The sequence below is a fragment of the Cynocephalus volans genome, chromosome 17, assembly GCF_027409185.1.
Source record: "Cynocephalus volans isolate mCynVol1 chromosome 17, mCynVol1.pri, whole genome shotgun sequence".
Classification (NCBI taxonomy): domain Eukaryota; kingdom Metazoa; phylum Chordata; class Mammalia; order Dermoptera; family Cynocephalidae; genus Cynocephalus; species Cynocephalus volans.
This window is the reverse complement of record NC_084476.1, coordinates 14,555,613-14,583,611: the sequence shown is the minus strand read 5'-3', so window position 1 is coordinate 14,583,611 and position 27,999 is coordinate 14,555,613. Positions and strand designations below refer to the sequence as shown.

Sequence of the window (27,999 nt, the reverse complement as noted above, 5' to 3'; positions counted from 1 at the left end):
TCATTGAGATGAGACTGTTGCCGTGTTGAAGAGTCTTTCCAGGGCCCCCTTCATGTCTCTGTTCCTTAGGCTATAAATAAAGGGGTTTAGCAATGGTGTGACCACTGTGTACATCACAGAGGCAATTATGTTCTTGTTACTGGAGGTGCTGGATGAGGCAAAAAAAAAAAAAATACAGCCCAATAATTGTGCAATAATGAAGAGATATGACAGAGAGGTGAGAGCCACAGGTGGAATAAGGCTTTGCAGATCCCGTTGGTAGATGGAACCTTCAGAATGGTGGCCCCAATGCGTCCATAGGAGATCAAGATGCATATCAATGGTAGAGTAATAACTGCTACTCCCACTGTGAAAATGACCAGCTCATTGAGGGAGGTGTCTGAGCACGAGAGCTTGAGTAGGGCAGCAAGGTCACAGAAGAAATGGGGTATAGTGTTGTCAGCACAAAAGGACAGTTGAGCCAAGAGGAGGGTATGAGAAAACGCATTGGTACAAGAGAGGATGCAGGAAACAGCTACTAGTAAGGTACACAGTCCCTGTCTCATGATGGTGGTGTACTGGAGGGGATGACAGATGGCTACATACCGGTCATATGCCATTGAAGTGAGAAGGAAATTGTCCAGATCAGTGAAAAATATGAAAAAATACATCTGTGTTATGCACCCTGCATGGGGGATGGATTGATCTTGGCTCTGCATGCTTATTAACATCCTTGGGACAGTGACAGATAAAAAGGAGACGTCAGTGAGGGCCAGGTGGCTGAGGAAGAAGTACATGGGGGTGTGGAGGCGAGAGTCCAGCCTGATGAGCAGCATGATGAGCAGGTTCCCCAGCACCGTGGTCAGGTACATGCCCAGGAACAGGGCGAAGAACACGCCCTGCTGCTCCGGCAGGATGGGGAGCCCCAGGAGGAGGAACTGGGACACGCTGCTCTGGTTCTCCCTCCTCATGCTGCTCTTCTCTCTGTTGGGAGTGGACAGACATTCAAAAAAGCAGAAACAAACAAATGTTGATTTATAGCAGGTAGATGAAAATGAGATCCTTTCTGTAGATGAATGTGCCAATCGCTGTTTGTCTGCATTGCTGTATTCCCACAAATCATTTAAAGTGGATGGTATTATCATGTAAAGTGAGAGAACTTGCCAGCAGAGAAGAGAGTTTGATATAGAAGGGAAGCGAGCTCCTTTGGCACTTTTCACCATCTAGGAGAGAGGCCACCCAAACCAAGTCATTATTTGCTGCTGTGTCTGGTCAGTAAAGATAAGCCTTGCACTGTCTTAGCAGAGGGATATTAAGTTGAAATCTTCCCAATTTCTCTTCTGTTTCCATACTTTTTAAAATAATCATTAGAGTAGTCTTGAGACTTTAACCTATAACATATTGAACTTTTGAAAAGTGACTTCAAAATCTATTTATAAGGAAGGTATAGGGAGGAAGCGTCAATAACATATACTGCAAAGGGAACTGGATCCAAAAATAAATAGCTGAAGTTTCCATTATGTATAAAGTTGATGAGAAAAGAAATATATTCATTGATTACAATATCACTGCTATAAAAAAGTAAAAACATCCGCAATTATGTATTTATTACCACTAATCATGTTTATCAGGCTCTTTTCGATAGGATACTAGAGATGGGAGAGAGGGAGGGAAGGAGGGGGTTTGGGGAGTCATAGTTTGGGTAAAGGGCATAAATAAAATCACGATTTGTAATAATGAATATGCTAATAACAAATAATAATCTTTTTTAAAAAACCAAGTGAATGAATGAATAAATTTATTTAATAATTACCCAGTGCTTATTTAGTGCCCTGAGATTAAAAAATTAGTGACAAACCTTAACATTTTTTGAGCATTGGCATGTACCAAGCACTTAAAAAGAACTCCAACACTCATTGTCTTATTGAATCCTCAGAACAACCTCAGGAGGAAGGTACTATTCTTATCCCCACTTTTCACTTAAAGACTCTGAATGTTTCAGAATGAAATTAAATTGTTCAGGGGCTCAGAGTAAGTGGCAGAGTCTGAAATCAATTCCGGGAGTGCCTTTGTCAAGACCTCATGGGGTCCATTCTTCTGTTTTTGTACTTTTTTTTTTTTTCAATTTTAACTTCTCAATATACATTGTAGTGGATTTTTATGACCCTTAACCCGTTCTGTTTTTCTGTCTTTTGAGCAAGGCACAGTCCATGCCCTACAGAGCCTCTCCAGGTAATAGGAAGATTGGCAAGCTTTAGAGGAGGCTTGCATAGGAGGTACAAGAGCCTTGCTCTGTGATATAGGGACAGGCTTACTCTATTGCTATGTATACTTTGGAGGCCCAGACTGACTTTGGCCCCTTTTTCCCAATCACCTGGAACCACTAGATCAGAGAGACAGTAGCCCAGTGCATCACCAGTGTCAGAGACACCATCCCAGGACTCCAGGGGCTCAGCTCCTCTGGCCCCAGCCCAGGTTCCTCCCCAAGAGGCCAGCAGGAAATTGTTCAATTAGCCCATGTTGACTGTTTCTTTGTCAAGGATCCTGGATGTTTTTTCTCCCTGTGTCTTCTTTCCATTTGCAAAATAAAATCCTCCTGCCCATTGTTCCATCGCTGTTAAACAGACATGAAAGACTGTGAAGTGCTTCAGGCAACGGAGGCTACATATTATTCTTTGGTTTGTGAGCCTTTTGGACAGAAAGCCAGGACTCGCGTAACAGCCCAGAGCAGAAGGTATCTGAGCTTATTAAGGACTAGTATAGGTCAAAATGGGCCCGAATTGTGCTTATAAACGTGTGTGTGTGAATGCGAGACTAGGTGTGCGTGTTCTGTGTGTCTCTACATATGTGTGTTACCAACTCACACACGGACTATCTCTACCTGGGATGTGCATTGATCGGGCAAGGCCAGAAATCTCGTTTGAGCAATGCGTGTGCTTTAGCGGTTATGTAACAATTGTCTGGGTATTGCTTGTGTGATTCTGTGTCTTGTAATTTGAATATTTATGATTGCCTGGGGTGTCTATCTGTATGTTTCTGTTATATGCTGTTCGTCAGTTTTTTGTGTGATTCTTTGTGCATTGTGTTTTGCATATATGACTATGTTTATTTATAAATTTTATGTGAAACAGATTTGCGCCCAACCATCTTCATCTAGGGCATACATATGTCAGAGAGAACAGAAAGTTGTCCCTTAACAATCCGTGTGTTGAGGTGTGCATCTGTGTGAGAGGCAGAAAGAGTGAGAGAAATTGACCACCGTTATAGAGGTGACTGTATTGCGTTTAACAAACACACCTCGACTAGTGTCACCTAAAGGGAAAGGAGAAAAGTAAGAGTTTGAAACACTAATAAAGCAATATGTCTATGGAACAGTCTCACCTTCTGATAATTTTCTTGACTCAGACCAGAACCCAGTCAACTAATTTTGAATCGGACCCTCTTTAAGCTCTGCTGGAGCCTTTGGACTATGAGAGTGGAATTTTCCAATAATGCTCCTAGCGCACTAAACATATACTACTCGGGCCTTTAGCACTGTCCCTATTTACACTTTGGCAGCATGGTAGACTAGTTAAGTGCCCAAATTCTGTTGTCCTTGGAATCTAGTGTTTGCCATGCAATAGTTCTGTGGTCTTACATTTGATTTCTCTAAGACCAGCAGCTGTAAATGTAAAAGAGGATAATAATAATGCTGTAAGATACTGTCGGCAAGCTATTTAATACATTATAGGCACATAATAAGCACTCAGTAAATGGTAGCTGGCTGTGTAATTATTCCTCAGGTGGAGGCTGAGATGTCTGATGCTTCATTCACTTCCCACCTGTACATGGGAGAATTATGTTGTATCATTTGGAACAGCAAGTTCAGGTGAATATGCTCTCTCAAACCTCAGGTTACAGCTTCATTAGGACACACTGCCATTTACACACAAGATGAAGGTTCCTTTGCTGCTGGTTCAGGTTTTCTGCCCAGCTCTCTACCCAACCCTCCACCCTGAGAGAAGCCAGAGCTCCAGTTGTCAATGAGCAGCCAGGCCTCAGAAGGAGGGAGTGTGAGGTCACCTCCCACTTCCTATTGTCTGACTATCCCCGAGAATCACCCTGGTCCAGAAAAAGATCTACTGTCAGGTATGGACACCTATGTGTTAATGTCAATTTCCTCTCCCAGGCATATGGGTATTTCAACTCTGTTAGTCATTCTTTCTCCTACCTCCCACCACCCCCCAAACACTGAGATAACATGTCTCAAAGGCCTGGCTTTTCTGGTTACTTAAATAGGGGGAGAGTATGTTCAATAGGAGCAGGGACTTCATAAGAAAGATATGAGTAAAGAATGGTGACTCCAGCAGTTACTGGCTGTGTCACCATGGCCTGGTTTCTTAACATCTGTTAGCTTCAGCACACATGTACATGCACACACAGATACACACAGACACACACATATATGCAAAAACCCTTTTATTACACCTGTCACATAGTAGAATACGTGTTCAATAAATGTCTGTTATATTCAGATTGATATTGAGAAATAGTCATGTTAATCAGGCAACTGTTAACTCTAATAGGCATCACCAATCTTACACCATCTATCTGTTTTCAGGTCTGAGGGCAAATGTCCTGGTGCCTCACTGCACATGAATCCTCAGATCCAAGCCAATTTAATTCGCTGAAGATAAGTGCAGAGAAACAGACAACGGTGGAGATGGGTGAAGTTTAATTTATTTTTTTCTCAGTTGAATAAAACACACCAAGCTATTGCATTAGAAAATTAACCACAAGGTCAAAGGTGTGAGTCACTGCACCTCCCTCAAAATGTTAGGAGACCACAGAGGTTGATACAACTTTTAGATCAGCCACCTGATCCTTTCTAATTCTGACTTTACTTTTCTGGTATATTGGACTCCTAAAGATCCACCCCGGCTTTATCTGGACACTCACACTGGCATAGTGATTTAGATGACGTATCTGTGCCCTTCCTAGATGAAAAACTCTGTTCCAATATCATAACTCATGTCGTATCATTTAATTCTTCTGAAAACCCTGTGTGTAGGCATTCTTATGGGGTTTTTTAGATCTTTTAAAAAAATTTTAAATTGACCCATAACAATTGCATGTGTTTACGGAGTACAGAGTATTTGGATACCTGTATACAATACGTAATGATCAAATCAGGGTAATTAGCGTATCCATCACTTTAAACATTTATCATTTTTTTGTGTTGGCAACATTCAGAATCCTCTCTTCTAGCTGTTGGAAAATACACAATAAATTGTTCTTAGCTGTAGTAACCTCTTATTATGCTCATTTTGTAGAGATTCAAAATGAGGCTAGAAAGAGAAAGGTGTCGAGACCAGCTGGAAAGTCAGAGTCAGAATCCACAAGAAATCTGGCTGCAGATTCACTGCTCTGAACCAGGTCTTGACGAGGCTTCTCCTTAGAATCAGAGCTCCTCGAGGGAAGGAACCTGCTCCCCTATTTTCTCTAAGAAAGAGCACAGTGTCTGACCCATAGAAAACAAATCAATACACTTCTCCTGGTTTACACTGAAGGGAATTTTGTTGGCTAAACAACTCCTGCTCCACTGAGTGAGGGTGGGGATTCAGCCAGCAGCCTGCGAGTGACACTCCAAGGCATCCCTGAGTCCCGAGTAGTTACCACTACTCTGCCGTGATCACTATTTTCATCTGGGACATTCCCAATATCCTTTTATCTCCAGCAGAAAGAGCAGCATGAGGAGGGAGAACCAGAGCCGCGTGTCCCAGTTCCTCCTCCTGGGGCTCCCCATCCTGCCGGAGCAGCAGGGCGCGTTCTTCGCCCTGTTCCTGGGCATGTACCTGACCACGGTGCTGGGGAACCTGCTCATCGTGCTGCTCATCAGGCTGGACTCTCGCCTCCACACCCCCATGTACTTCTTCCTCAGCCACCTGGCCCTCACTGACGTCTCCTTCTCATCTGTCACTGTCCCCAAGATGCTAATAAACATGCATACCCAGGATCAATCCATCCCTTATGCAGGCTGTGTAACACAGATGTTTTTCTTTATATTTTTTGGTTGTATTGACAACCTTCTTCTCACAGCGATGGCCTATGACAGGTACGTGGCCATCTGCCACCCCCTCCACTACACAACCATCATGAGGGAGGAGCTGTGCATGTTTCTGTTGGCTGCATCCTGGCTCCTCTCTTGTGCCAGTGCCTTGTCCCACACCCTCCTCCTGGCTCAGCTGTCCTTCTGTGCTGACAACACCATTCCCCACTTCTTCTGTGACCTCCGTGCTCTGCTCAAGCTCCCATGTTCAGATACCTCCCTTAATGAGATTGTTATCATCGTTGCTGGAGGATTGGTCCTTATCTTGTCATTTATTGGTGTTTTAGTCTCTTATGGCCACATCGGGGCCACCATCCTGAGGTCTCCTTCAATCAAGGGGATCTGCAAAGCCTTGTCCACCTGTGGCTCCCATCTCTCTGTGGTTTTTCTATTCTATGGGACAATTATGGTACTGTACTTTTTCCCATCATCAAGCAACTCTAGTGACAAAGACATCATTGCTTCAGTGATGTACACAGTGGTCACCCCCATGCTGAACCCCTTCATCTACAGCCTGAGGAACAGAGATATGAAGGGAGCTATGGGGAAGCTTCTCAGAAGGGAGATCTTTTTCTCCAAGTGACAACCTCCTACTTTCACTTTTTTCTTAGCCACTGACCCTGTCAGAGATGGCTCTTTGAAAAATGGGTAGTTAGGAGGCCAACCATGTTTCTTGCACCCTATAATTCTTCTTTTAATAGTATCTCCTGTTTTCTGGACCCTATGGTCCCTGGGATTAGAAGTGTGAAATATAATTACAGAAGCTATGTTCTCATTCTTTAAATTCTTGACTCCCACGTTGAAGAAGATCGGAACTGTCAAATGTGATATGAGATAGTGCTTTCATAGCCCACAGTGAAATGTACATTTTGACCCATTATTTGAGTTAGTTTTAATGTTTATGAAATATTTTTTAGATATTAAAATGTCATAAATAGTTGTATGCAAATGAGTGATAGTTTAGGTTCTCTCTTTTTCTCCAGAGCTACAAAAACAGAGTATATTTTCTAATTTTCAAAACGAAGTTCAAAATACTTGTCTTCCTAATGCAGTAGCTGATTAATAAAGTGTTTTCTTACAGCTTCCTAAAACCTAAACAAGTTGCAAAGCTTTTGATCTTTCTTATTAACTTTACTGTGCTTGTGGTGCAAAGAATCCAACAGATATGCATATGGCAATCACTTCTATTAACACATTTCCTAATTCTAAGTAAGTTTGTCCCCTTTACGGGGCTTTTCTTGGTGGGATAGTCTATATCCTTTTTCCTTTTAGTTTGGAAAATGAGGGTTGTTTCTTTTTGCTCAAACTGAGGCAACCCATTTCTGGCTGAAACAAAGATAAATATCTCTTATTAAGTAAATTTGTATTCCATACCTACTATGTGCCAGATACTTTTCTATACAAATGAGTCAGAATTTCTTTTTGAGGAGTTTATAGAGGAGATACACTGTCAATAAAAATAATAAAGATGTTGGCTTTTGGTCACGATGACAGAACAGACTGTCCCCAGTGTCACTCTCTCCCACAAATCAACCAATTTACAACTGTGAAAAAGCAACGACAGCCAAGCTGGGGCTGCTAGAGCTCAGGGGAAGAGGAGGAGAGACCTACGGAGTTCATGAAGGCAGGAGAAGCCACAGTGAGAGAGAAAACTGTTCCAACTGTTTTGAATCCCGGCTGCTTCCAGCTGGAGCTGCTGAGTGCACAGAGCAGGAGCTGTCAAAAGCCACAGCTGTGCCCTTCAGATGAAGTTGCTTGGAGGCGGCAGGGGAGAAGAGGGCTTTGGTGGCCCCCAGGCCAGCATGACCACTAATAGGGTTCCTGTGGACCGAAACAGGAGCTAGGAGCCAGAACAGCTGAAAAAAAGGAGCCACTCAGAGGCCAGTTAGGGAGCAGAGCATGGCCCATCCTATAACAATTGTTTGGAGCACGGGTAGTGGGGGAAATGGACCCACCGGGGGACCACTGGGACACAGCAAGGACAGGTGATCTGTACCCCAGTCAGTGGAGGACCACTCGGAGGAGAGTGGTCAGGAATGCAGAATTGCATGGGGTGCAGTAGGATGAAAAGCCTCATGTCCATACAAGAGCTTCTACACAACCCAGGTGTACCAGATCCCAAGAGGCCAGAAATACCTATAAGGTCAACCGTTAAAACCTGAGCTGCACAAAAAGCCTTCCCTAGGGAATCAGCAGCAAAGCAGCAATTTAGCTCAACCACAGAGCTCAAGTACTGGTCCCCATAGAAAGTTCCCCCATTTTAGAAGTAAGCAAAGGGACAATTAATTAGTTCCAGTGCAGAGTTTAAGTGGTGGGAACAGCAAATAATCCAACAGAGAACTGAAAGAAAAAACAAAGTACCCACAACGAGACAAAGTTTGATATTAACTAGTTAAGGTCTCCTTTCTCCAAAGAACACCTATAACACCTAGAAGGACCAGAAGTCCTAGGGCGACCAAGCAAGAAAGGGGGAAGGGCTGGGGACCTCAGCCATGCCCCCTGACACCAGGAATCACTGAGGATGGGGGACAAGGGCCTCGGTCATGACCCCCAGACACCTGCAACCAGCTCAGTGATGACTACTGAGCCACAGCAAGATGGTCCCCAGGTTCCCGAGTTGGGGTGGTGGGGCGAGGGCTTTTGTCACATGCTCCTGACGTCTGCACTCAGCCTAGCAATGACCAAGCCACCACTGGAAGCCCCCTGGTCTCCCCTGTGGGAATGAGGAGGGTGACACAGGCCTCAATCCCACCCTCCTCCTTCCTCCTTCTTCCATCCCATTTCCTTCCCCTTTCCCCTCTCCTCCTCCCTCCCAACTGCTCTGCAACAACATCCTAGAATGTAAAAAAATAATAATATTAAATAATAATAATAATAATAATAATAATAATAATAAAGATGTCAAGTATATGGTATGTTGTAAGACTATGAATGCTATTTTCGAACAACAACACAAGCAGGGTGAGGGGATAAGGAACCCTGGGGTGGGGCTGTAATTTAAAGTAGTCTATTGGTCAGGGTAGGCTTCCTTAAGGAGGAATTTGAGCAAACAGGTTAAGGAGAGCAAGGAAATAAGTTATCGTTCTTATCTGAGGGAGAGAATATTTCTGATGGGGACTAGAAACTGCAAAGCATCCAAAATAGGAGAGTGCTTAGCATGTTAAAGAAACAAAAATGAGGCTTTTGGCTAATGAGCAGTGTGGTGGGGGAGTTAGTAGGAGGTAAAGTTTACAGGTAACAAGGAATCTATTTGTGTAAGGCTCTGTAAGAAATTATAAGGTCTTGGTTTAATTAAGAGTGATTTGAAAACCTCATGGAAAGTCATGAGCAGAGAGTGACAATGTGGTTCAAGTTTTTAAATATCCTTCTAGTTCTTTTGTTGAGAATAAACTGAAGGAAGGAAAGTGAGAAAGCAGGGAGACCAATTATGAGAATAGTGGAATAGCATAGGCAAGGATTTAGGTCTCTCATGTCAGCATGGTAGCATTAGAGGCCATAGAAGTGGATGAATTCTGATCTAACAAGTATCAATAAATTTAAGAGGATTTAAATCATACAGATAGTGTTTTCTGACTGCAGTGGAATTAAATTAGAAATCAATAACAAAAAGATATCTGGAAAATCTCCAAATATTTGGAAACTCAGTAACACGTTTCAAAATGATTCATGGATCAAAAAAGAAATAAAAAGTGAAACTATAAAGCATTTAGAATGGAATTAAAATTTTTAAAACATACCAAACATACCATGTGAGATGCAACTAAAGCAGTGCATGAAGAGAAATTTATAGTAATAAACATCTTGCTAGAAAAGAAAGAACCTTGTTATCCACCATTAGGAACTAGAAAAAGAAAAGCAAATTAAATACAAAGTAAGCAGAAAAAACAATAAAGAAAATGACAAAATAAATAAAATAGAAAATAAAAAATTTAATTAAACCAAACATGGATTCTTTTATGAGAACGATACAATCATTAAGCCTTTAGCTAGACTAATTGGGAAAGATAAAAGAGAAAACATAAGTTACTGATATTGAGAATGAGAGTTGGGATTCCCACAGTCTACAGATACTGAAAGGAAAGTAACAGAGTGTTATAAACAAGTTTATCTCAATGAATTGAACCTCTTTGATTAAACAGACAAGTTCTCTAAATAAAAGAAATACTAAAGCTCATGCAAGAAGAAATACATGTGAAATTATGTATTAAAGAAATTGAGTTCGTGGTTGAAAATCATCTCAACAAGAAAATTACAAGCACAGATGACCTCATGTGTGAACTATACCAAACATTAAAGGAAGAAATAATACCATTTCTCCACAAGATCATCTACAATATTGAAAAGATTTTTCAACCCATTTTCTGAGGCCAGCAGTACTGACAACAAATCCATAAAAAGAAAATACCAGAAAAAAACAAAAGCCACACTCCAATATATCCCATAAACATTGGTGCACAAATTATTGCCAAAATTTTATCAAATCAAATCCAACAACATATAAGACAAACTAGGTTTCATTGTAGCGATGCAAGTTTGGTTTGGCATTCAAAAATCAATTATTGTAGCCTATCAGTTAATAGACTAAAGAAAAAATCCATATCGTCCTCACAATATATAAATGTAAAAAAATGTTTGATAATATCCAATATTCACTCTTGATTAAAAATCTCAGAAACATACGAATAGAGAGAACACTTAGGCTGATAAAGGACATCTGTGAAAAACCTAAAGCTAACATTGTACTTAACAATGGAAGACTCAATGCTTTCCCCCTAAGATCAAGTACGGACATCAATTGCACCACCTCTATTCAGAATTATACTGGAAACACTAGTCAATGCAATAAGACCAGAAAGAGAAATAAAAGTCATCCAAATGAGAAATAAAATTCACAGACAACATAGTTAACTATGTAGAATATCCTACAAAATCTTTTTGAAGGCTCCCTGAAATAATAAGTGAGGTTAGCAGGGTTGCAAAATATCTGATCAATAGACAAGACTTAATTTTATTTCTCTATATAATCAGTAAGCAAAATGAAATTGAAATGCAAAATTAATACTATTTAAAATATCAACAGAAGTATAAGACAGTTCGTAAAATCTTGGCAAAAGCTGAACAAAACAAGTACATTGAAAACTGTAAAATGTTGCTAACAATAGTGTTCAAACACCTAAGTTCATACAGAGATAGACGATGTTCATGGATTAGAAAACTCAATCGTATTAAGGTGGTAAATTCTCCTCAAACGGCTTGATAAATTCAGCGTAATCCTAATCAGAACCTCAGAGGGTGTTTTGTAGAAACTGATAACACGATTCAAAAATTTAACATTTCAAAGTAATTAGAATAGCCTAAACATTTTCTATATAGAAAAACAAAGTTGGAGAACTTACACTATGGGATTTGAAAACTTACTATGAATTTAAAGTAATCAAGACAGTGTGGTATTGGCATAAAGACATCTACATCCACGTATCAGGATGGAAATCTACTTTTCTGGGACTCCAACAGCTGAAATGAACAACAACGACAGATGTTGATATTGGATCTTTAAAGCACCAAGTTTATTTTCCAAGTGAAGAATGATGCTTATTCCAGATGGGGACAGCACTGCCTTACTTCCATCGCTTGGTGTGGAAAGAAGACACATAAATCCCTTCTTTTAGAATAAATATATGATATCAGAAATTAGTATTTTCCCTAACTTAAAAACCCTGTTCTATTCTGTTGTTGTTGTTTTAATACTGCTTAGCTAGCTGAATCAGTTAGGTCAAGATCAGAATACTTAAATCAGATTTCATTTTACTACAACCATCTCACTCCCTGAGGCCCTAACACATAAGGTGAAAAAGTTTGGAGCCAAACAAAATATTTCAGTGATTGTCTTTATCTGCCATGAGGTATATATGGAAACCATTTTTAAGTGAGTTTAGTTCAAGATTTCAGAAGCATTTTTAAATATAATTTTGCAAAAATCATAAAACAATGATCAACATAAAATATATAATTCATAAATTTTAGTGGTGTCCAGAGACTTTGTATGGCCAGAAATTGTGCCTTTTCCAACAATGAGATTGAAAATCTTACAATTCAGGAAGCATTAGCTGGAGTACTTAGAAATATCTTGCTCCAGGAATGGGGAAAAAATGACCCTAAATCTAATACAAGTTCTGCTTCAACCTGACAAAGCTTAAAACAAGACCTGAAAAGATTAAACTTTTTCCAAGGAATATAACTGTGTCTCAGAAAAATTGCTAAAGATATTTATACAAGGAAAAAAATATTCAGCAACCACCAAGGTAAAATTTACAATGTCTACCATTCATTAAAAAATTACTAGGAAAATATAACCTCGTAAAAAGGGAAAAATCATCAAATGAAACAGACCAGAAATGATGCTGATGATAAAATTAGTAGATGAGGACATTAAAACAATTATGAGTAAAGGATGAAAAGTTAAAGGTTAATAAGCACTACATAATACTAACACTAGTCGAAAGAAAGCTGGAAAGTCTATATTAATATGAAAAACAAGTAGATTTCAGATAAAATAATATTATTCAGGATAAAGAGGTTCGTTCACAATGATAAAATAATCAATTTGTTAAGAGAAGCTAACGTCCCAAAATCTTTTGCATCTAACAGAAAAAGCTTCTCAATACATAAAGCAAAATCTGATAGAACCGCAAGGAGAGAGAGAGAGCCCACAAATATAGTTAGAGCTTTCCACAGGCCTCTCTCAATCGATAAAACAGACGGACAGAAAATCAGTAAGATACAGAGAACTCAAGTAACACCATCAAGCAACTTAATTATGCTTCCAGAATACTCCACTGAACATAAACTGACTGTACAGTTTTTCTGTGTTTACTAAGATGGACCATATTCTGGAACATAAAACAGGTCTTAAAAGACTTGAAAAGATTTCCGTCATAAAAAGTATGTGTTCTAACCACAATAAAATTAAATTAGAAATCAACAGCAGAAAGATCTTAGGAGAATCCCCCCCAAAACTGAAAACAAAATAAAAAATTTTAAATGCCCTGTAGGCCAAAAATTAAATGAAAAAGGAAATTTTGAACTAAATGAAAATAAAACACAACATAGAATATCACCAAAACAATATTTAGGGGAAATTTTATACCTCTTAATGCCTACATAGTAAAAAGAAAAGATCTTAAATCAATCACCTCATATTTTACCTTAAGGAGAGAGACAAAGAAAAGCACATTAAATCCAAAGTAAGTGAAAGAAAGGAAATAATAAAGACCACAACAGAAATCCACAAACTAGAAAATAAAAAAAGAAAGAAAACCAATGAAACAAAAACCATTCTTTGATAAGTTCAATAGAATAGATAATCAAGCCTGACTCATCAGAAATAAAAAGAAATTAAAAAGAAATTACTAATATCAGGAATAAGAGAGGTGTCATTACTATAGATACCACAGATATTAGTGGGCTAATAAACATATATTGTGAACAACTGTATGCCAATAAACTTAATAACTTAAATAAAATGCAGCAGTTCTTTGAAAGACACAAACTACCAAAGTTCATGCAAGAGAAATTAATAACATGACTAGTCCAATACCTATTAAAGGAATTAAAATTGTAGTTTTAAAGTTGCCCACAAAGAAAACTGTAGACTCAGATGGCATCACTTATAAATTCTAGCAAATATTTAAGTAGGAAATGATAACAATCCCATGCAAAATCTTCCAAAAAAAAACCAAAGAGAAGGACATATTTCCCAACTCATTGTATCAGGCCGTCATTAATGTAGGGACCCAAATGACCCAAGGGATCACACCCCAATCACATAAGCCCTTCTCGGCCACACCCCATCATGGCGCTGGTTGCCCTTCTCTTCCGTATTCTCCTTCCCGCCGGCGCCAATTACACACCAATCAGCTCCCCGCCAACCCCATGCGGTATGCTAAGTAGGGATTGTATTGTAAGCCAATCAGCTTTCCCCTCAAAGCCCTATATATGTGTGTGTGCTGCCTAATAAACGGGCTCTCTCCGGTGGATCATCAACTGGTGTCGACTCTTCCTTTCATTTGGTGCTGAAAGCCGGGACGGAGCTTCTCTCGAGCGGTGACACTTTTCGGATCACAGCAGCAACATCTTCCAAGTAGCCCCTCAGGGCTCCCTCGAGCTGTAACACTTTTCAGATCACAGCGGCAGCACCTCTCGAGTCGCCCCTCGGGAACTCCGTCCTCCAGGACCAGCCTCCCTTCCACCGCTCACCATTGACGGTCCACCCTCGTCCATTGTTTTCGGCCCTGGCTTCTTCCACTCACCACCGGCTCATCATTAGGTAAGCCCCCTTTCCTAAAGGGCACCAGCCCTTTTCAGGCTACCACAGGGAGTCTAGATCGTCCAGTAGCCCCTAACAGCCATACCCACCCCACCACGGTCTTCACGACCGCCATAAATTCCCAAACTATAACAGGTTCCAAAGCCCCGGTAAACTTTTACTTTCATTTTTGGAGGTTAAAAGCCCCATTCTGTTCTCTCCTTCTCTCTTTCACCCTCTTGTCCACCACTCTCTTCTATTCTCTGTCTGATTTCTGTCTCTCTCCACTTCCCGGTCCGGGACCAGACCAGAAATTCCTAGCACTAGGTTTCCTTCAGGCACCGGGATTTTGCCCTAGAGAAGTGAAGGTCTGGGTGACGACCCACACCTCCCTTCTCTCCTCCTGGTTCATACCTGAACCTGCCGGGACTAACGTGACCTACTGGGGACGCCCTCTAGGATCCCGCTTTTCCCAACCGGCCGAAAGATCTGTCTTATCACTAATCTCTGTCCAATTTCTGTCTAAAATTCCCATTAAGAGACAAGAATGGGCACTTCCTCCTCCTCCCTAGAGGACTCTCCACTTCAATGCCTTCTGAAAAACCTCACCAATCTTTCCCTCAGGCCGGATATTGAGCCCAAACTCTTTACCAAATTCTGCACACAAGATTGGCCTTATTATCCTTTAGATAATCAAAACACATGGCCCCCTGAGGGCACATTAGATCCTAACATTCTAAGCGACCTCTTTAACTACTGCCAGCGCCTAAAAAAATGGAAGGAGATCCCCTACATCGAGGCTTTTCGCCTCTTGGCTCAGAACCCCACCCTCTGCTCCTCCTGTGCTCCCTCTCGAGTCCTTTTAGCCTGTAAACCCTCTTCACAGTCACCCCTCGATCCTTCCACCTTCGACCCTGCTGATGAACCCCCACCCTACCGACCTCCTCCTCCCCCAGTGCCTCCAGTGTCCACTCCTCCTCCCCCCTCATCCGCATCACCTTCTGCACCTCCAGCGCCATCCACTCCCCTGTCTTTACCCTCACCTACCCCTGACCCACTAAGCCCCCCTTTCACCCGTTCCAAGGTCCTCCCCCCGCCCCTTCAACAATCGCTCCACTACGTGAGGTAGCTGGGGCTGAAGGAGCAGTTAGGGTCCATGTTCCCTTTTCCCTAGCTGACCTTACAGAATTAGAAAAAAGACTAGGCTCTTTCTCTACTGACCCTACCACCTACATTAAAGAATTCCAATGGATCCTGCAGGCCTACAGCCTCACACATCATGACATCTTCATGCTCCTAGCCAATACCCTCCTCCCTGAGGAAGGCTGCCGGGTCTGGGATACAGCCCAAACCCATGCCACTGACACCCATCGTACCAATCCAGATCACCTGCCAGGTCCCCAAGCAGTCCCAGAACAGGAACCTAATTGGGATTATAACATAGCCCAGGGAATCCAGGCTCGAGACCGTTTTGCTTCTTGCTTAATAATTGGCCTCAAAAAATTGGCTCGCAAGGTCATCAATTTCCAAAAAATTCAAGAAATTGTCCAAAAAAAGGAGGAAACTCCCTCCAAGTTCCTCAATAGATTAACTCAGGCCTTTCAACAATACACTAACTTAGACCCCAACTCAGAAGACGGCCGGCATGTCCTTATGACTTATTTTCTGGCCCAATCCTACCCCGACATTAAAACTAAACTTAAAAAATTAGAGCAGGGTCCTGCAACCCCTCAGACCGAAATCCTGTCAGTGGCCTTCAAAGTTTTTCATAATCGGGAGGAGGAAAAAGAACGTCGAAAACAAAAGGCCGACCACGCCAACTTCCAGATGTTGGCCCGGCTTATCAAACCCCCTGGGCGCCCTCCCACAGCCTCCACCTCTAAGCCTCCACCTGGAGCCTGCTTTAAATGTGGAAAGGAAGGGCATTGGGCAAAGGCTTGCCCCACCCCCAGGCCACCCACCACTCCTTGTCCAAAATGCAAAAAGAAGGGACATTGGGGATCTGATTGCCCCCTCGCCCAAAGGGGTGAGGGACCAACTGCCCCACAGTCCCCTGAACCGCGGACTCCACCTATGGTGGGCCTCGCTGAGGAGGACCGACGGAGCCTTGGGCCCTTCCCGACCATCTCTATAACAAAGCAGGAGCCCAGGGTATCCATGGTTGTGGACGGCCACCCAATATCTTTCCTCCTGGACACTGGAGCCTCCTTTTCGGTCTTAAGGGAATATAAAGGCCCCACCACCTCCAGCAGCTCTCCTATAGTCGGGGTAGGAGGTAAACAAATCTTTCCCCCAAAAACCCCTCTTTTAACCTGCTGCCTTCAAGGCACTCAATCCGTTTTCCATTTGCTTAACTTCCTAGTGGGTAAGGGATATCGAGTGTCCCCTGCCAAAGCCCAAATCTCCTTGCCGTCTGTAACCTACCTTGGTTTTCTCCTCTCCCCGGGAAAGAAGGAAATCACCCTGGACAGGAAACAGCTTCTTACTGACCTACCCATCTCCAAAACAAAAACAAAAATCCTATCTTTCCTGGGTCTAGCCGGATATTTCAGAGCATGGATCCCCAGTTTCTCTTTCCTAGCCTGACCTCTCTATAATATGAGTAAGGGTCCTCCTGAAGAACCTTTACTCTCCTCACCTCAGCGCCCTTTTCTCAAGCTTCGGCAGGCCCTTCTAACGGCCCCTGCACTTCATCTCCCTGATCTAACTAAACCCTTTTTCCTCTATGTTCATGAAAATGTGGGACAAGCTCTAGGCGTCCTAGGACAGAATTATGGCCCCTCCTTTGCCCCTGTAGCATACCTATCAAAACAGTTGGACCCCACTGTACGAGGCTGGGCACCCTGTCTAAGAGCCCTAGCAGCGGGGCAGTTACTGCATAAGGAGGCATCCAAATTATCATTTGGGGCACCTCTCACCATTCTCTCACCACATCACCTCAAAGACCTCCTTACCTATAAGGCTCTCCAATCCCTCCCACCTTCCAGAATCCTAACCCTCCTATCCTCGTTTCTGGAAAATCCTGCCCTATCCTTCAATACCTGCCCACCCCTAAACCCGGCTACTCTACTGCCTATACCAGATTCCCCCAACACGCCTTTGCACAGCTGCGTAGAAAGCCTTCAGAATTTCATACCTTACTGCTCTTCCATCACTGAGGGGCCCCTGTCTCACGCTGATCTCGCATGGTTCACGGATGGATCCTCATTCAAGAAAGGAAACACTCATTACGCAGGGTATGCCATAGTCTCCCTTAATTCGGTTATAGAGGCCCAAACTTTACCCAGGGGTACTACCAACCAGCAGGCTGAACTTATCGCTGCCACGCGAGCCTGTGTTCTAGCTGAAGGAAGAACTCTTAACTTATACACTGACTCCAAATATGTCTTTCATATACTTCTCTCTCATGCCACCATATGGAAAGAATGCGGTCTGCTTAACACCAAGGGTAACACAATCACCAACTCAGCTTTAATCTCCACATTAATTAATTGAGGCATCCCATTTACCTTGTGAATTAGGAGTCATTCATTGCAGAGCCCACCAGAGGGACAATTCCCCAATCACTCGCGGGAATTGTAAGGCTTGCCTCGCCGCACGCACTGCGGCACAGCACCCACAGACACAAAACCAACTTCCCATTCTTCCACACGGCTCCCAACGTTCACAGACACCCTCTCAGCCTCAACCGCCTAATGATGATAAGTCCTCTCTCTTTCGCTTGCTCCATGACCTGTTTCACTCTAGCCCCCAAGCTTTATCCCAGTTTTTACAGGCCTTCTTCTCAATCACCGCATCTGACAAAGCCCTCCTACAAAAAATTTCCTCCTCATGCACAATCTGCCAGCTTACCAATCCTAACACCCCTCTCAAACCTGGGCCATACCCCTCCCACCAGGCCAGAGGTCTCACACCCGCGGCCAACTGGCAAGTCGATTTTACACACAGGCCTTCCGTCCAGTGCCTCAAATACCTCTTGGTGTTTGTTGATACCTTTTCAGGATGGGTGGAGGCATTCCCAACATCCAATAAAAAGGCCTCCACCATAGCCCAGACTCTCCTTTCCCAAATCATCCCACGATTTGGGATGCCCACTTCCATTCAATCTGACAATGGACCTGAATTTACCGCCCAGGTAATTCAAAAACTCTCCCAGTCACTCTCTCTCCCCTGGCACCTACATTGCCCTTACCGACCTCAGGCATCTGGAAAGGTAGAGAGAACCAACAGAACCTTAAAAGACATACTAACTAAATTATTTCTGGAATTACACCTTGATTGGGTCCATCTTCTACCTCTCGCTCTACTCAAGTCCAGACCTCTCCCAAAGAGGCCCTCCAATCTTTCCTCTTTTGAAGTCATGTATGGTAAGCCCCTCCTACCCCCGGGGATCACAGCAACTGAAGGACCCATACCACCCGCCATGGCTTTACCTTTGCTCTCCCACCTTCGCACCGAATTATGGAAGCACCAGGACTGGCTACTTCCAGATCCATCACTTTCCAAAAATAACCTTTCACTCAGCCCAGGCCAATTAGTATTCTGCACTTCCCCAGAACCCAAAACCCCCTAACCCCTAAGTGGGAAGGCCCATGTCCTGTCATCCTTGGCCTTCTCCTGTTCTTTTCACTTCACCCAGGGAGCTTTCAGGCCTCTTCCCATATATGGAAATTTGAGGCATTTGAGACCTACACTGAAAAACAAACCTGGATCAGCGGCTCTCTAGCTGGGACCGCAGATTGCCCCACCTCCGTTTGCTCTCAACCTGTAAACATCCCTCTTGCTACGTCCAAGTTAATCAAAAAAGCCACCCGTCCCTACCTATGTTTTCTCTATGACCAAACCGCCGCCCACTGTAAATGGTGGCCGGACACTTACGGAGGCTGTCCGTATTGGTCCTGCAAGATCCATGACCCACTCATTGGGGCGGGCGGCAGGTTGTTTACATTCAACAGCGGGCAATACTCCCTAACAATTTCCGATCCCTGGGACTCCAGATGGGCTACCAGGCCAATATCTCATGTCTCCACGGACATCTCACATCAGGAAGAACAACTTTCCTCTGCCCTAGAACAATCCTCTTCCTTTTCTGCTAGTTCCCCAGGGTCACCCATTTACACCTGGCAACAAATCATTTCTGAAACACTCATCTTTCTCAACCACACCTCGCCGGCTCTCTCCCGAAAATTGTTTTCTTTGTGCTTCTCTCATGTGACCGCTCCTGGCGGCCGTCCCTTTAATGCTTCCCTTCCTCTCAATGCTACCTCCTCCCCACCACCAGAACACCTTAACCTTCCGGGCGTCCCTCTCTGGGATCCCGATGACGACAAAGACAACAATACTCTGTTGCCCCGCCCCGTCACTGTCTCATCGGGGCAACTTCTCCCCCGTCTTATTGTAATCTTAACACAACCATTTATAACCACACCTACGCCCCACCAGGCACTTTCTTCTGGTGCAATGGAACCCTCTCTACCTCCATCCTGTCTAATCTTACTGTCCCATGCCTTCTTGTCACCATTGTCCCTCAACTCACTCTGTACTCCAATTCAGAACTGTTCCATCTTCTTCATCTTCCCTCAAGACAAAAAAGGGCCACCTTCCTCCCAATCATGGTCGGTATTTCCCTAACAACATCAGCGGTCAGAGCCAGCCTGTCGGGAGGAGACTTAGGGCACAGTTTATGGGCGGTCAAAGATATCAATGCTAAACTTGAAGGGGCTCTGACTTCCACTGCCGAATCTCTTTCCTCTCTACAGAGACAGATCACCTCTTTAGCTCAGGTCACCCTCCAAAACCGCAGAGCACTAGACCTCCTCACTGCAGAAAAAGGAGGTACTTGCATCTTCCTTGGGGAAGAATGCTGTTATTATATCAATGAATCCGGTCTAGTAGAAACAAACATCATCAAACTCACCGACTTGGCTTCCAGCCTACGAACCACATCCAGTTCTAACCCCTTTTCCTCCTTTATCTTAAGCCCTGTCCTAACTTGGATTTGGCACATTTTGGGACCTCTAATCATTATCCTCATAACCTGCCTTTTCTTGCCCTGCAACATTAGGTTTCTTCAAACCCAAGTGGGAAAAATCTCTAATCAGGCCTTTAACCAGCTTTTGCTTAGAAACTACCAGCTTCTAGGTACCGATGAACCCCCCGCCTCATCTCGTGAGCGCCTCAGCCGATGCTGAAGAGACACCACCTACAGAGGAAACTCATTCCTACACGCCCTTGCCACTGACACCTGGCTGCTCCCTCCAGTCTCCAACTACGAACAATGGAACCGGTGCATATTCGACTTGTGGCTTCAAGGAACGTTTATGGACTTTTCCCCTTTTGAAATTACTTGTTTCTCCACCCTTCTTTGGGGTTTCATAATGGGTATTTATGTACCTTCCTCCCTTTGCCCCCCCCACAACGCCCCAGTTCAGCAGGAAGTAGCTCGATGACTTCGATGTCCCCTTTCCTAAAACAAGAAAAAGGGAGGAATGTAGGGACCCAAATGCCCCAAGGGATCACACCCCGATCACATAAGCCCTTCTCAGCCACACCCCATCATGGCGCTGGTTGCCCTTCTCTTTCGTATTCTCCTTTCCGCCAGCGTGAATTACACACCAATCAGCTCCCCCCAAACCCCATGCAGTATGCTAAGTAGGGATTGTATTTTAAGCCAATCAGCTTTCCCCTCAAAGCCCTATATATGTGTGTGTGTGTGCTGCCTAATAAACGGGCTCTCTCTGGTGGATCGTCAACTGGTGTCGACTCGTCCTTTCAATTAAGCAGATATCAAAACCAAGATATTACAAGAAAAGAAAAGTACAGGCCAATATTCATCTTAAATGTAGATGCAAAAATTCTAAGCCCCATTCTAGCAAACCCAATCCATTATATACTAAAACAAACTATAAACACCTTTTAAAAAGAAGAATGAAGTGTACTCAAGATTCTCTAAGATACATTACATGTTAGGCTGCAAGATAAGTCTTAATAACTTTAAGAAGACCGTAAACATATCAAGTATCTTTTCTGACCAAAATGGTTTAAAACTAGGAATCAATAACAGGAGGAAAAGTGAAGAGTTCACAAACAGCTGGAAATTAAACAACATACTTCTGAACAAATAATGGGTCAAGAAAGAAAACATAAGGGAAATAAAAAATATGTGGCTGATGCCAGAGGGGAGGGTCTGGGGAGGCCCAATAGCTGGCCTCAACCCAATCCATCCTCTTACCAGGTTCTTGACTCCACCACAGGAAAGAATTCAAGAGCAGAATCACAGTAGAAAGTGAGAACAGGTTCAGTGTAACAAATAGGAGATACAGCTTTCAGAGAGAGAGTGCAGCCTAGCTCTAGACACTGAGAAGGGCTCATGGCACGTTTAATACAAAATTAAGAAATACACACTTAAAGTATAGCACAGAGTGCAAGCTGACTCAAGTGAGCAGCCTCTTGCTGAAAGCAAGTTTGATACAAAGTAAAGTATACACACCTCAGCTGGTGAAGTGCAGGCTGGTCCCAGGACAGTGGACAACAACCCTGCCTCCTATCTGGATTCTACTTTTATAATTTCACTATCTAAAACATATCCATGCTATCTAATGAATATTCAACTAAGAGGTGGTTCCCAGTTAGGTTCCCAGTCTTGCACGTGATCAGTTGGTCTCCTTTCTGGGCATTTTCATTGGTCAAATTCTATCACATGCACTAGACATATTCAAGAATATTCTGTGCTCTTTCGCACCTCTAGTGGAAGGTCATTCTAAGGATAAACTCTACTGAGCTTGCTTGGCCATTAGGTTCTATAACTCCTTTCTACTGAGCATGCTCAGCCACTGGATTTGCATAAGTCAGCTCCCTGATGTCTCAGTTTCCCCATTCTGGTGCTGAAAATAGATCCAATAAGCAACAGTAACTCTCCTCTAGGAAGGTCCTAGATGAAGGGCTTGAGACGGTGGGGAGTGGCTTGAAACCCAGAGGTCTGTCTTTTAACCCAAACGCATGGAAACAGAGCACCTCCTATCTCATTGAGACAAATGAAAATGGAAACAGAACACACTAAAACTTATAAGATGCAGCAAAAACAGTTCTAAGAGGGAAGTTTATAATTATACAAGCTCACATGAAGAAACAAGGAAGAGCTCAAATAAACAACCTGACTTCACACATCAAGAAACTAGTGAAAAAACAAACAAACAAACCAAAAAACTAATACCAAGTTAGCAGAAGGAAGAAAATAATAAAGATCAGAGCAGAAATAAATCAGAGAATAGAAAAACTATAGAAAAGATCAATGAAACTAAAAGTTGTATGTTTTTAAGATAAACAAAATTGACAGGCCTTTAGATAGACAACTTAAGAAAAAAAGAAGGAAGACTCAAATAGATACAATTAGAAATGGAAGAGGAGACATTACAACTGATACCACAGAAATACAAAGGTTGTAAAAGTCCGCTGTGAACAATTATACACCAATAATTTGGATAACCTAGAAGAAATGGATAAATTCCTAGAAACAAACAATGTACCAGTACCGAACCATGAAGAAATAAAAAATCTGAACAGACCAACAGCGAGTAAGAAGGTTGAATTAGTTATTTAAAAAAAAAACCCTATGAACAAGTATAGTATTGGCATAAAAACAGATATATAGTCCGGTGGAACACAATAAAGAGTCCCAAAATAAGCTCATACATTTATGGCCGATTATTCTTTTTTTAAAACCAGAATATTTACATATATCTTTCTTATTCCTGTATTTATCATTATACAATGTAATCATCGTTTGTGGGCCTCCCCAACTCCCCCTTTCCCACCTCTGGTAGCCTCAGTTTCATTCTCTCCTTTTGAATGTTCTACAAATTATTGTGGTTGTTGTATCTTTCTTTTTTGCTTATTTGTTTATTTCTTCTTTCAGTTCCTGCTTATGAGTGAAGGCATGTGGTATTTCCCTTTCTGTGCCTGGCTTATTTAACTTAACATAATTTTCTCTAAATTCATCCATGTTCCTGCAAATGGCAGAATTTCATTCCTTTTTCATGGCAGAGCCACATCGCGCTGGGCATGTATTACCACATTTTCCTTATCCAGTCATCTGTCAATGGACATTTACGTTGGTTCCAAATCTTGACTATCGTAAACAGAGTTGCAATGAACATGGGAGTGCAGGTATCCCTTAGACATGATGATTTCCATTCCTTTGAGTATAAACCCAGCAGTGGGATTGTGGATCATATGGCGGTTCTATCTGTAGTTGTTTCTGGAACCTCCATATTGTTCCATGATGGCTGTGCTAATTTACAGTCCCACCAGCAGTGTAGGAGGATTCCCCTTTCTCTACATCTCGCCAGCATTTGTTATACTGTCTTTTTGATACTGTCCAGTCTGACTAGAATGAGATGATATCTCAGTGTGGTTTTGATTTCCATTTCCCTGGTGGTTAGTGATGTTGAACATTTTTTCATGTGTCTGTTGGTCATTTTAAAATCTTTCTTGGAGAAATTCCTATTCAGCTTCTTTGACCATTTTTAAATGGGCTGGTCTGTTATCTCAGTTAGTTAGAGCACAGCCTTGTAACACCAAGGGCAAGGATTTGGATGCAAGGGTTTGGCCACGTACCCCCCCCCCAAAAAAAGGGCCAATTAACCTTTGACAAATGTGCTGAGAACACACAATGGGGAAAGGAAAGTCTATTTAATAAATGGTTTGGGGAAACTGGACATTCACATGGAGAACAACGAAACTGAACTCCTATCTCATATCATATACAAAAATCAACCCAAAATCGATTAAAGACTTGAAACTAAAATTACTAGAAGAAAACAAGGAAAACACTTCTTGATGTTGGTCTTGGCAATAATGTTTTGGATGTAACCACTAAAGCACAGGTGACAAAAGCAAAAGTAAACAATGGGATTACATTAAACTGAAAAGCTTCTGCATAGCAAAGGAAATAATCAGCAGAGCAAAGAGACAGACTACAGAATGGGAGAAAATATTTGCAAATCATATATATGATCAGGGGTTAATGTGCAAAATATATAAGAAATTCAAACAACTCAGTAGCAAAAAACAAATAACCCAATTAAAAAAGGATGAAGGATCTCAATGGACATTTATCAAAAGTAGACAAATCAGATTACATCACAGAAACACAAGACCGAGATAATGAGCCTGATACAGTTTAACTGTGAAGATGACATACAACTCCCCATTTTTGGAAGGGTACTGGAGATGACTGGGTCTGTTTAGGTATCATACATTCCATATTCAGACGAATTTTAAAAATGGAACAACTTTTAAGTATGGAGTTAAGTCTGCCAAGGTGTAAGTTTGCAGCTAAAGACAGACCAAGGTGAAATGCTGCAAAAAACTGAAATTTTTATGTAGTTACAAATGAAATTCTGCCATTTTCAGCAACATGGATGAGTCTGGAAAAAATTATGTTAAGTGAAATAAGCCAGACAAAGAAACAGAAACACCACATGTCCTCACTGTTAACTGGCTGCTAGGAAGGAAGGGAGAGAGGGAGAGAGGGAAGGAGGAAAGAAGGAGGGAAAAGGAAAGAATGAAGGAAAGAAAGAAAGAAAAGACCACAGCAATCCACTGAGCTTTCAGAAGGAGAAAACAAACCTAAGGATACTAGAGGTGGGGGAGGGAAGAAGGGGGTCTGAGAAGTGATAGGTCGGGCAAAGGGCAGAAAGAAATATCACGATTTGTAAGAATGAATATGCTAATAATAAATTTAAATTTTTAAAAATTTTATGTAGTTACAACTTTCTGTGTGTTTTGTTATTGTTTTGTTTGTTTTTTAGTTCATAGCCTATTTCTCAAGATAACAAAACGCACAACTACGTACAATCACACTAATGAATGTAAATTCTACCCCTGCTCTGCATGGACCCTTAGGAGATGAGCACAGAGGCCTTCAGCTACAAGGCATGGGACGGTTCTCCCATTTTTCTCCAGAAGACAAAGGAGACAGTGAAGCAGGTGGAGTCTCTAGAGGTCTCGAAGATGTGTTGCAACAGGCAGAAGACTTGTCAGTTCAAACTCAAACAAGTCAGATGTATCGACACGTTTGTTCACAGCTCCTGAGAAATGGGCATGGATCGCACTTGCATTCTCTTGAACTGAGTATGCAATGTTAGTACTTCCACACAATTTCTGCTTTTAGAGTGTTTTATTTTTTCCATTTTTAACTGTGCATGTTAGAGAATGTAAATTGGTACAGCCAATATGAAAAATAATATAAAGTTTCCTCCAAAAATTGAAAGTAGAACTATCATTTAATCTACCAATCCCACATTTGGGTTTATATACAAAGAAAACAAAATCAGTATCTTGAAGAGATATCTGCACTGCCATGTTTATTGCAGCATTACTCACAATAACCAACATATGAAACACACCAAAGTGTCCATTGGTGGATGAATATATAAAGAAAATGTGTTTTATATATATACAATGAAATATTATTCAACCTTTAAAAAGAAGGAAAATCTGTCATTTGTGAAAAGGATGAACCTGGAGGACATTATGCTAAATGAAATAAGCCAGACACAGAAAGACAAAACTGCATGGTCTCATTTATATGTAGAATCTAAAAAAGTTGAACTCATAGAAGCAGAGAAGAGTGGAACGTGGTTGCCAGGGGCCGAGGGTTGGGGGAAACAGGGAGTTGTTGGTCAAAAGGTACAAAGTTTTGGTTAGATAGGATCTAATGCACAGCATGGTGGCTCTAGTTAATAATACTGTATTGTACGCTTGCTCAGAGGGTAGATCTTAAATGTTCTCACCACACCCCCCCCCACACACACACACGCAGAGCAACTGAGGTGATGAATACGTTAATTAACTGTGGTAATCAGTTCACAATGCATACCTATATCAAGTCATCACATCGTATACCTTCAATATATTCAATTTTTATTATCAAGTATTTCTAAATACAGCTGGAAAAAAAAACTACAAACGGAAGAAACTACACACAAAAGACACAAAAATAAAGTCATGAACCTACCAGGAGAAATATTTTTGTTATGTTGAGAAATGGGCGGTGGACTATCAAAAACAAAAACCACAGAAGGTTGTAACCACATAAAAATTTCAAATGCTCGTGGCATAAGTGATACCATACAAAAAGGGAAAAATATTAGGAAAGGATAGTTGTGTAAGTCTATTTGTAAAGACCATTCCCCATGACTGTCTAAATGAACAAGAAAATTAAAGAGAAAAGAAAAAACATCCCGGGTGAAACAGGGTTTGGAGAGAGTGCCATATCAATATTCACTAAGAAACATTTGTTCAGACATGAAAGAATGATCACATTGCCTGTGCAGAATGGAGGAAGTCATGGATAAAATAAATAGAGAAAAAATTGATTATCATGGCAAAAATGTTGCTCTATTGAGTATGCTTCCCAGAGCTCCTTTTATATCTTTATTCCTCAGACTGTAAATGAAAGGATTCAGCATGGAAGTGACCAGAGTGTACAATATAGCCACAATGACATCTTTGTCTTTGGAGTTGTTAGATGAGGGGAAAAAGTACAGTCCAATAATTGTTCCATAGTACAGAGACACCACGGATAGATGAGAGCCACATGTAGACAAGGCTTTACAGAGTCCTTTGGCTGAGGGGACTCTGAGGATGGTGGCCCCAATGTGGCTGTAAGAGACCAGGATGCATATCAATGGCAGGGTAATGACTGTCACTCCCACAGTGAGGATACACAGCTCATTGACTGTGGTGTCTGAGCTGGACAGCTTAAGTAAGGTGGAAAGGTCACAGAAGAAGTGGGGGATGATGTTGTCCCCACAGAAAGAGAGACTGGCTAGGAGCAGGGTGTGCAAAAGGGCATTGGCAGAGGATAGGACCCAAGACACAATTACTAGCAGGAGACACAGTCTCTGACTCATAATGGTAATGTAGTGGAGGGGGTGACAGATGGCCACATACCTGTCATAGGCCATTGAAGTGAGAAGGAAGCTGTCAAGACACCCAAGCATTAAGAAAAAATACACCTGGGAAATGCACCCAGCGTATGAGATGGATTGATTTTGTGTCTGCATATTCATGAGCATCTTTGGAGCTGTGACTGAGGAAAAAGAGATGTCAGTGAGGGCCAGGTGGCTGAGGAAGAAGTACATGGGGGTGTGGAGGCGAGAGTCCAGCCTGATGAGCAGCATGATGAGCAGGTTCCCCAGCACCGTGGTCAGGTACATGCCCAGGAACAGGGTGAAGAACATGCCCTGCTGCTCTGGCAGGATGGGGAGCCCCAGGAGGAGGAACTGGGACACGCGGCTCTGGTTCTCCCTCCTCATGCTCTTCTTTCTTTTGCTGGAGATGAAAAGAGATATGGAAATATCAAAGAGTAAGAAATCATTTTAACTATCACATCATGAAAACATCATTTTGTAGTAGCCAGAATGTGCATTTTTAACCTGATTATCTCATGCTTTTTGCCCCAGCAATGGGCTGCGGATTATCAGATCAGACCTGGTTCAAACTTGAGAAGTCCTGGAATACATGACAGAAATCTGAGATCAGGAAATTAGGGTGCAAGGCTAGGTCAGCTACCAGTTGTTAGAAAGACTGGTAGAGGCTCTCCAACTTCTGCTGGCTGTCT

The 27,999-nt window shown here is 42.2% G+C and overlaps 2 protein-coding genes across 3 annotated transcripts in view; one reads left to right on the top strand and one right to left on the bottom strand.

Annotated features, from left to right (window-relative positions):
- On the bottom strand, positions 1-27,694 carry LOC134365490 (olfactory receptor 1J4-like). Its single transcript, XM_063081615.1, is given in 5 exon segments — positions 1-171; positions 173-235; positions 237-951; positions 19,146-19,149; positions 27,202-27,694. Coding segments are annotated over 5 exon segments (1,446 nt in total).
- LOC134365491 (olfactory receptor 1J2) overlaps positions 4,592-27,999 on the top strand; it is a 110,785-nt gene continuing 87,377 nt past the window's right edge. Inside the window, exons 1-2 of one of the 2 annotated variants that reach the window (XM_063081617.1) lie at positions 4,592-4,599; positions 5,708-6,650. In XM_063081617.1, coding sequence (XP_062937687.1) covers positions 4,592-4,599; positions 5,708-6,650 — 951 coding nt within the window. Of the gene's footprint in view, positions 4,600-5,707; positions 6,651-27,999 lie in introns of those variants that run through there. The other variant, XM_063081616.1, reaches the window with a different exon arrangement.